Source organism: Megalops cyprinoides, chromosome 1 (genome assembly GCF_013368585.1).
Source record: "Megalops cyprinoides isolate fMegCyp1 chromosome 1, fMegCyp1.pri, whole genome shotgun sequence".
NCBI classification, from domain to species: Eukaryota; Metazoa; Chordata; class Actinopteri; order Elopiformes; family Megalopidae; genus Megalops; species Megalops cyprinoides.
In genome coordinates this window covers 29,984,501-29,995,186 of record NC_050583.1, presented here as the reverse complement: position 1 = coordinate 29,995,186, position 10,686 = coordinate 29,984,501, and the positions used below count along the sequence as shown (strand labels likewise).

Sequence of the window (10,686 nt, the reverse complement as noted above, 5' to 3'; positions counted from 1 at the left end):
CTACAGGAATTTGAAAAGCTCTTATATTGTAATGCCAGTAATTTTACTGGTCTAATTATTTTTTTTTTTGTTTTATTACAGATATGACACAAACGCTGAAATATACTGAGTCAACTGAATATTGTACATTGTAATCTATTACATTATGTTGATGTACATATAGCTATGCTTTGGACATATTTCTTTTCCATAGCTTTCATTAATTGATATTCAAGGGCAATATAAAACACACATTCAGTAAACTAAGCGCTATTGAAAAAACATAGCTTCAACAGCTACCAAAGAAACAGGAAATAAACACTGGCTCCCTGTGCCTCTGAAAATACCGGTATGTTCACAGAACCTTCTGTACATCTGCGGGGACAGTTCAGAGAAAGACACCAGCCTGTCTGAAGCAGAGCTGAATGGAGGTAACTGGAGGCAGACCTTTCCCATTGAACTTAGGTCAAAACAAATGAAGGTGGTGAAATGGAGAAAACTGGTAATTATACAGTGTGAGTATCCCTGGCTGTTATGTAAAAAAAATACTCCATTAATATTCCAAGTTAAAAATGTTATGTTTAGGCACTTAATTGTTAGAAACAGCTAATTTGTTGCTGTGTGGAAATGTACAGACACAGTCAACAGCACACTGCTGATGGTGTCATGTGATTTCTCCAAGATACAGCACCATATGTTTAGATGCATTGATTGATTGCAATGCCAGTTTTACATTACCAGCACCACACAGCTGTCAATAATATTTCTCAAGCCCGAAAAAACTTGGCCCAGATTCAATCCCCTCAAATGAAACTGCATGAGGAACCTTGTTAATATGTCCCTCTTTATATTCCTCTCCAGCAGGTGGTATAGTTGAGCCAGGAAAAGGAACCTGCTTTTTTCAATCTTCTGGAATGTTTATTCTTATGCTCTGAAGTCTCATGGAACGGTTCTGCATTGGCTGAATAACAATGCGCAAGCGCAAAGGCTCGAAATCACCGAACAGGAAACAGCCATAAGCAGACTGTGGCTCACAGCAGTGGGCGACAGTATCTTGCTCATCCTGGTTTCTGCTGCTACCAGCTTCCTAGTAGAGACATGATACTGTGAACAAACTTTACGGAATCCCGATTTCCATAATACAACAACCAGATTTTATTTTATACCAACTCTTCCATACTTTGTATGAGGGAGAAGGACAGATATTTGCTGTAAAGCACATTGTGTGATGTAAAAGTTCAACAATTATATACATACTGTATGTAAGTAAGTGCTGTAGTCAAAATATCAGCTGATGTTGTCGCAGATCTGAAGACAAGTTGTGATTGAGGAGAACATTCTATTACATGAATCAACTGTTCTTAATTCTGCCTGTATGTGAGAAGGAGAAAGTCTGAGTACACATGGGTGAACATGTGGTTCAAACAGTGAACCACCATGAAGCACAGGACAGTGCTATCAAAATGTAGGCCTCCTCTACTCATCCTAGTGGCCTACAATTATTCAAGGCTTATTTCAATATGATATCTCACCTACCTGGTTTTTCTGCCCAATTAAACACTGATATCTGAGGAGATAGAGTTGTCTGCAGACTGGCTCCTGACCTGTACTGTGAGAAGGGTCACTGATTTCTAGATGCACAGTGCTTTTCTGTATTGTGCACTGGGTTGTTTTAAATGCCATTTTAGTCCAGCTATAGATTACTTCTACATTTATTCAGCACTTTTTGAGTAATTTACTCCATCTAAAATGGTTGGTTGGCATTAACAGATTAACCAAGATGCCTGATCACATATTCTAGTATAGAGAAACCCAAAACTGGCCCACAGAATGCATGTCTACACTGTGACAAAGGGCAGAGAAGCAGACAAGAAAGAGTAAATGTAACTGGTAGTTTGAATATCTGACACTTGTGCTCGATAATGGAGGAAAGAAGTGACTCTGCAGACATAAAATATAGTTCTTTTTTCCTTGCTCCAATAATTGCCAGCTTTTATACCACCATTTTCTGATACCAACTAAATGTTTTGACAGTCAGAGAACTGCCTCAAGTGAATCTGGTCTGAGCAAAGGCTGAGAATTTGTGCAATATTTGTGTGAATCAAACCCCATCAGTTTTTATCTCAGATTTGCCAGTATATCTCTCAGGAACAAAAGGTCTATGAAGCTTATATGAGAAGGTTTATGAGACTGACACACTGTGTGTGGGGCAGAAACCCTAAGGACTGACTGTATTCTTCAGGCTTCCATAATAAATAAATTGAAATGTGGTTTAGATCAGATCGATCCAGTTTTTCTGTCTGAAAGCTCAATTTAGAATTTTTTTTTCTATGAAAGACTAAAACAAATGTAATTTTTTCGTGTCCTTTACAAAAACAGTCTTCTGTATATTGCTTACAAATGATAAATATTGGTGCTGAATGAATGAAATGAATGTTCCATATCCAGTTGCAACACATAATCTTGAGTTGGCTGGATGTTCGTCTGATTAGTCCATAGAAAACACACAGCAAACCTCTCCTTTTCCTGAACAGTGAAACCTTTCTGTGAGGTTTTGATTTGGCTCATGCATTTAAAACAATTGCAATTCATGTGTGTTTGTCTGTACACTCCTTCAGGGGAAGTGTTGTTCAAGCTGTGTTCCCCTGCCCCTTCAAGCAGGAATCCCAGCAAAGGGATTGTTTAGTACACCACACAGTTTATGGCCTCAGTTACATTGTTTCTCTTACCCCCTGCCGTCTATCATATCACTGCAGGAAGTCAGTGTCCTGTGATTCCTCTTGCACTCAACACAGACATAGCATATTACATGATGTAAGTCCCCTGTCAGTGTTTGTTAGCTGTATGATTCTACAGACAGTCTCACTATATCTTGTCCTTCTGTTCTTATCTCAGTTCTTTTCCCTGCCTTGTCTCTCTTATAATCACAAACCTAGACACCATAAGCCCTTGGCAACAACTGTTGCTATGCATTCTCCTCCTGGGAAGCTCACTGGTCCTTCCACTTTCAGGAGGTCATTAAAGGCATTAATGTTCATTATGTACAAATGAACAAATCCTTCAGCACCCTTCGGCCCATTTCTAGTGTACCAAACAAAGAATGGAAACACTTGTGTACGGAATGGCAACTTGTGTATGGAAATATAATTCTGTAACCAGTTGCTGTAACAAGGTATTGACCTTTCATTAAAATGAGAATCAGATGTAAGAATCATTCATCTAAATGGTATTTTTCCGGGGCTGGGTTACCAATGAGGACATAAGGGTCTATGTTCACAAATGGATTGGAACTCTTTCATGACAAGTTTTGTGCATCTTATCCTGAGGCATACTGAGACGTATGCTCACTGCTTGGTTTAACAGGAAATGTGATAACAGGAAGCCCATTTTACTGTTGGTGTGGCTGTTGTATCAGAAAGATATATATATGCTGTATATATGATTTTGTTTCATATGTTGGAATCATCAAACTTATAGTGTGGATCAAAACAGGTATAGATGTTTTTCACATTTGGTTAATTTATTTTTAGGAAATTAAATCATTTTATTGATAATTTGTGAATACATAATTCTGTGGAAACCTCCTGTGACATATTCCCATGTGATTACATTTTCCTCACACTGTGAGTAACCTCGAATTTCCTTAGTCATTTCCTAACCGACAGCGTTGGTCTTAACAATGACTGCTATGTTTAGACACAACGTTTAAACATACAGTATAGCATTACACACATTTCTAAATATGTGCACATTGCAAACAAGGTCTTTCTCTTGTATTTATACGAAGCATTTGATGTTAACCTGTGAGGACTGAAGAAGAAACAACTTTTGTCACTTTCACTACAAAATTTAACTTTGATCGTGTTAACTCATTATAATCATCTCAAAGCTGGCATTTACAAAATATGTGCTTAATTTACCCTTAGAGAAGACTTATTGTCATTGTTTTGACAATTGCCATACCAGAAAAGAGTTTGGGAGGTAATCTGGCTCGTTTTCAAAGAATTATTTGCATGAGAAACATTTACCTTAAAGCACACCATGAAGCGTGACACTAAAATCCGCCCCTTAATTTAGCAGTGAACATTGCAGCAAGCCCCAGCAATGATGTGCTCTGAAATGTAGGTGCGATGCTCGGACGCCCTTCGAGTGCGCGCACGTCCTGCCGTGCTGCCTGACGTCAGAACGCTTTCAAGCCCTAAAATGTTTAGGAGTGTAGTACGAGGGGAGAGCTTCGGGGATTTTCTGAGGAATTAAGACAAATGTACCTGTGTTGAATCTTTCGTGAAACAGCAGATTAGTGTGTTGCAATTTTCTACAGTTCAGCTTCGTCTGAAGTTTGAATCTTAGGTCAATCCTAAGTGAAAGACAGTTAGCAAGATATTTTTCCGGAGTGATGTCGAATCCTGGGACTCGAAGGAACGGGTCTAGCATCAAAATCCGACTGACAGGTAAGCGCATCATATAACTCGTTTGAGACGGCTTAGGTGGCTTTCCGGCCTTGAAATTAAAGATTTACACGTCGGGTCGGTGTCCCCCACGGTTTTGAAATGTTCAAAGACCAAATCCGGTTTTCAATGGCAGCGGTTTAGGGGGGAGACACACTGTGCTGTCCTCACTGAGGTGAATGGAATACTGTACTGTTACCGTTTGTCTGTGGACTTGTCTTTTTTTAGCATTGGCATTGAACCAGACAGACGCTTATTGTTATTCTGTGTTCGATTACTCGGTGCGGTGCATAACTAGCTAGCTAACGTTTGCTGACTGCATATGACTATAGTAGCTATTCTGTCAATTTGATACTGCTGGTCAGCTAGCGAGGTACCTGGTTAAAAATACAGCTTGCTAGCTAGCTAGCTAGTTCACCTCTGACAATGTGCCGTAGGCTAATCAACTGGATTTGCTAACAAGCTAGCTGGCTATCTTATAAATCCATTGAACTGTCATCAAGATACTTTAACTTGTCTGAAATAATTATACTACTGGCTAAGCAGTTACCTTTCCACTTGATTAATCTCGAATTCATATTTATAAACTTACAAAAAACATATAACCCGAATTTTAGAGGGCTTTCCCCGTGGCTAACTAGCTAAGTGGCTAAGTAGGAAGGGACACAGGCGTGTATTTTATCCGTGGTAACGTTAACTAGCCAGCGCAATCTACCAGGCTACAGTAACCAACAAGCTTCCTTCCTGCTAGACTAGACTCCCCTAATACGCCTGACTATTTCTTCTGTTTGTTTTCTATCTTGATAACTAGGATAGCTAAAGTTACACATTTGATTTCACGTTGGGAGAAAACTGACGAACTAACATTTAGGTAACAGTAGTTAACACCTGGAATCAGGTATCACTCTAGCTAGCTTATGGCACATGATTAGCAAACAAACATTTATAAGCGTACAGTAATTTTTGCTAGCCAGCTAACTAGCTGTCGAAATAGTTTTTTTTGATGAACAAACTACATGCCCAGCATATTTTCTTGTAATCGCACGCAGTGCGTATTACAGTCAGTTACACTCACAATTTGTTACTTTTTTCAGCTTTCTTAGGAACATGGACCTATAGCCTAGATGGCTGAATTACACTGTGACCATGAGCCTTCTAGTCAGAGATTTTGGTTCCGACAGGCTCAGTAAAACCAAGACAGGCGACGTTAGCTAGGTAGTTTCTTTATCTACTCTTCCCCAACGTGTTAACTGGCGCCCATTTGCGGTCAAAATTTATAGACATCTCTTGACAATTGAAAACCAAATCAATTTTAATGTTTCCATTAATGCAAGTTATACTTAATTACCTGTGACAGTATCCTGTAGGCACTGCCATGAAGTAATTAAAGTAGAACAAGTATGTGGTGTGTGCGGTTACATATTAACCCTACCCATTCCCCTGATCCTGATCCTAACCTCAGCCCTTTGCCAACCATAAACCACAGCATGTACTCCGCAATTGTATGCTTATTACTTATGTTATTAATGTGCATTTGTTTATTTTGTACTCACGTTGGGTAAAAGGAGGCAGAGTATTTCTTTGCCATGGGTTTGTGCACTGATTAATCCAGTGGTTCAGCTGTGCTTCCTTGGTCATTTGCAGTTCCAAATGTGTTTTAAACTATTTATTTTGTTAGTCCTGGTCGCATTACTGACAGGAAATGAAAACATGCAATTTTAATTATAGTTGTATTCTGTCTTTAAGTTAGTCTAGCATTTGTGTAAATATACTATAGGTAAACATTTCCCTTATTCATAAACGTGAGAATTTACTGGATCACAGTTTGTTAGTTGTTTTCTTCCTATTGGAATGACAGCTGTCAGTTCATGATTTCAAAAGTAATGAGAAGGTTAATATGGACACTGTCTGCCTTATGCAGCTGCCATGTGCAGTTTTTTATTTATGTGCTAAAAAATGCAGAAAATGCCTTGGAAGTGCATGCAGGAGAGTCGTTATGACCCAACATTCCAATGCTTCGACAGCGGCCCATTGCTGAAAAAAAGGGTGGCTGAAGATGCTATGATTTGGAAAATTCCACCGTAATGAAATATAGAAGAAATGCATAATATTGTATGTATTCACAACTGACATTTTCCTCTTATTCCATACATACACAGTGTGATTATGTAGGATGCATATATAACTCTAATGGTGGTTGTAACACAGTACTACTGCTGTGCACCAGGTTACCTTTTCATATATTGTGTACCTTATTAGAAATGCTGTATATACCTATATATCCCTTATCATACTTTAGCCATATACCAGACCCACAGTATCTATGACACAAGCCCTACTTGATGATTTGTGCTTATGCCAATCCTATCACACTACACAAATCCTGCCACCACATAACTCTTGCAATTTCTGGGAAATGTGAAGCAATATTTTGAATTCATTCACATTTGTTAATTACTTTCTGTGTACCTGTTTGTTACACTGAAGAGAAACCTTTTTCATATTGTTAATTAGCTCACATTTAGCAACCAACCCAAAGGCTGAGTTAATGTAAAGTACAGTTAATTTTATAACAGGGAAAACAACTACAGTTTTATTCTTTTGCACTTTTTATTTTAACAAATGAATGTGGCAATGTGCAGGCTAGCTTAGTATTTATGGATACTTCGTTTCAGCAGTCTTTTACTTCAGAAACATAAAATCAATTTTTTTCCATCAGTTTTTTAAATACTAAAGCATGGAAAGTTCGCATTTTACTGTTTCAGTAGCATTTGTAATTTGTAATCTCTGTACTTCACAGGAAAAATGTCTTGCTTGCTCATTTGGGTATAGCATATATTTGTTCTCTCTCAGTAGATGTGGATTTGTTTTGTTTTCAGCAGGCTTTTTAAATCAGGCTCATAACACTTTCATGCTACTTTTATTTTAATGCTGCATATTGTATGCTCTCAACATGTTTTGAAATTCCTCAAGCTTCACAGTTTATCCTATTACTTAGCACACAGTTTGCATAACAAGGTGTTAGTGTCTTTCCTGTGTTTAAGCGAGGCTTACTGGTTGTGCTTATTGCTTGCAGGCTAGTGGGTTGTTTATTTTCCATAAACATAGCTCATGAGGTACTTGGTGAATCATTGTAACTGTCTGACCATAAATTCACCTGAACCGATCCCTGTATCGTATGCTATTGATTCGAATTCATTACTGCTGCATTTTCTCATGCTTCAAGGAAACCGCAAAACTACACTAACACATTGAACAGAACATGTATTTTGGACGTTGAGTTGGGTGTGTGTGTTGTCTGTGTGTGTTGTGATAGCTGAATTGCATGAAATTCTGAGATGTTGCACATATAAACAAGATTTTTTGTAAGACTCATAAATTGACTTGTGATTTGTGATGTAACACAGTTGCCCTCTATCCTGGTACATCTAAGAGTACCATCACCTGTAAGATCAGAATTCGAATAGGTGTTTCCTTTTGCTGGGGCTGATGTAAAATTTGCCCAGGTCCTGGGGCTAGTGTGAACTAGTGTGAATTCCAGATAGACAGAATGTCTCAAATTCTGTAGCTGATGCATTCAGAGCAAGAAGTTTTAGTCTACATCCTCATAGTTACTTACCTTTGAAGATCCTCCAGAAAAAATTAATTAGAAGCTTGTAGGTGCAGAACCAGTATGCTTTCCTCAAAACTGATGGGTTACTGTTAAAACTTTTAAAAACATGTTAGAATCAATGCTAGTTTATGGTGAATTATTTTTTTTACACTGTTTAATGAAGGATTAAAGGTCATGGATATTTGTAACTGTACACAAATGAACTGACAGACAATTCCTGACCTTTATTACTGGCTACATAGGTCGTAACCTGACCCAGCTAATCAACACCCCTGAAAAAGAAGAAAGTGACAAAGCATGATCTGGCTACAGTTCCTTTTTCTTTCAAAGAAACAAGTACGCTGACCACTTGAAGGAATAGTCAGTTTGGAGTGGCATATTTACTTGTTGGGAACTGTACTACTTTACCAAAAATACTTCACACATCTCAGCCGCAAACAGCAATTTGAATGTGAAATGAAACAAATTTCTTTCAGAGTATCACTTTTTTGTCATCTACCAGAAGTGTTAACCCCTGGACTTGAATGTTATATATTAAAGTCCTCTGTAAATATGTAGAGCATCACACTTATTTTGCCTTACTACATCACAGCAACCTAGCTACCCCACCCAGTTTATTAGCATCACTGCTACCATGTCATATGTTCATGAAGGTATGTTTTGTGTAGTATCTGCTGAACAATACCAGACCTATTTATGCTATTCTTACATTATACATTAGCGACTGAACCTGTCAGACTATACACATCTAGTGTACAGAATTACGGGAATTTCACATTAAAATGTTTTGTTCATAGATTTCCTGCATAAAAAGTCTTCAGTGCATGCTGTCGGTAATAACACCTTACAGACTGGGCTCTGTATACAGGGCAGGAAATACTGCCCATTAACACTATGCATACAGCTCTTTGAGCAAGTCTTGTTTTTTTCCCCCTTCAGCAAGAGCCTACTTTTTATTATAAAGACATGGGTTTTGGGCAGGCAGCACAGAGTCTTTGTGATATGGCTGCATTAAGCTAGCCACCTATATCTGTTGCCAGAAAATAGCAAGAAATTGGCATCGCAACACAATTTGAATATAGGTGGTATAGGTCAATAGTTGCGGTTAGGGATGACTTTGTGGTTCCTTTGGTGCCCTTCTGCAAAATGACAATTGCTCACATATCACATTTAATGTATTTAAGTGAAAAATAGCTGTTTTAAATGTGCATTTCAACAGAATGAGACGTGAAATCATACATTTAAGGATCCAAAGACTCTATCCCCCCCCCCCCCCCCCCCCCCCACACACACACACACACACACACATCGTACTTGCTAACAGTAGTTAAAAAGACGGAAAGGAGTATTTACAACTGAAATATGCAAGCACATTTTGCTCAGGCTGTCATGTTAACTACAGTGTAGGTACAGTATACAGGCATATAGGTATTAAATAGGTTGTCTCCTTGTGCTCTTTGCCATGTGAAGTTGTCAAAAATCCTTCTTTATCAGATATTTAATTGAATATCAGTATTTACTAAAGGATGATAGGCTTTGAAAATGTAGAGTTATAAGTACTTAATTTCTTTCTCCTTTTTTTCTCTTTGCTGGAAGGCTGTGTTGTTAGCCATTTGAAATTGAGTGCTTTATGTTTGGGGAAACGAACATGTTCCAAACAGAGGAAACGTCACCCTCCTGGGGAGTGTTCCAGGGATGTAGACCAGTGCCTCAGTTCCAGCTGTGTTCCACCCCCCTGAGCACATGAAAGGAATTCTAATTGGCTGAGGAATGTCTGGAGTGTCATGTAACAATGGACATGAGGCCATTGCAGTGGCTGCTGTGTGGTTTAATCTTCCATTTCTTTTGCTTTTATCAGTCCAGACCTTGCTCTGGGAAGCATTGCCGAGTAGTGTCCATTCAGTCTATAAGGCAGCAGTTTAGGCCTCTTGGTTCAAAAGGCTCTTTTCAGATCCCTGTCAGTTGTTTTTTTTTGGTTGGGGGGGATTCTGTGTTCACCATGCTTCCAGCAGCTATGGAATCATCTTTGTTTGAATCATATATATCTATAGGCTAAAGCTTACACAAACCACGCAGTGTTTGTGCATTCCCTTTAACTTCACTGTCTAAAATGACCCAAAGGATCAGTTTAGCTAAGGCTGTTACTGCAGACTTTATTGCTAACGATCTGTATTATATCGAAGTACGGAAATAACTTTTGTTAATACCGGGGTAATTTCTTCACGTTTCTTAATACGATAATCAGTTTTGTGCGATGCTGATGCAAGGCGCTTTTCATGATGCAATATGCTTTTTAATATTATGCCATTGTAATGTTCACAATCCACAAATCCAGTATCATCTGGCTGTTAACATTTGTGTGCCTTCAGCGTGGGGGCATTCCCAGCAGTTGTTTCTCACTTGTTATGGCTTTATGGTGGGCTGTAATGTTGACATAAACCGCCTTTATCACGGGCTTGCTACTTGTGGCGTAAACTCATCGGAAACAAAGCAGTGTTTGCAGCCCATTCAGCAGGGGTCCTATTTATGGAGCCAGAAAGGAGAGGTTTATGCATTGCCCAGACCCAAATTCCTCAGGAAGGAGGAGATGCCAGGAAGATTGAATTATTGTGTTTTCAGAATTCCAGCTCTTCTCAGACAAAAAAG

At 38.7% G+C, this 10,686-nt stretch overlaps 1 protein-coding gene across 1 annotated transcript in view; it reads left to right on the top strand.

The window, feature by feature from the left end:
- The first annotated feature begins 4,190 nt into the window (after positions 1–4,190).
- The window catches only part of LOC118776036 (E3 ubiquitin-protein ligase SMURF1-like), a 33,230-nt gene continuing 26,734 nt past the window's right edge, over positions 4,191–10,686 (top strand). Inside the window, exon 1 of the mRNA XM_036526108.1 lies at positions 4,191–4,430. Coding sequence (XP_036382001.1) covers positions 4,376–4,430 — 55 coding nt within the window. The 5' untranslated portion in view covers positions 4,191–4,375. The remainder of the gene's footprint in view (positions 4,431–10,686) is intronic.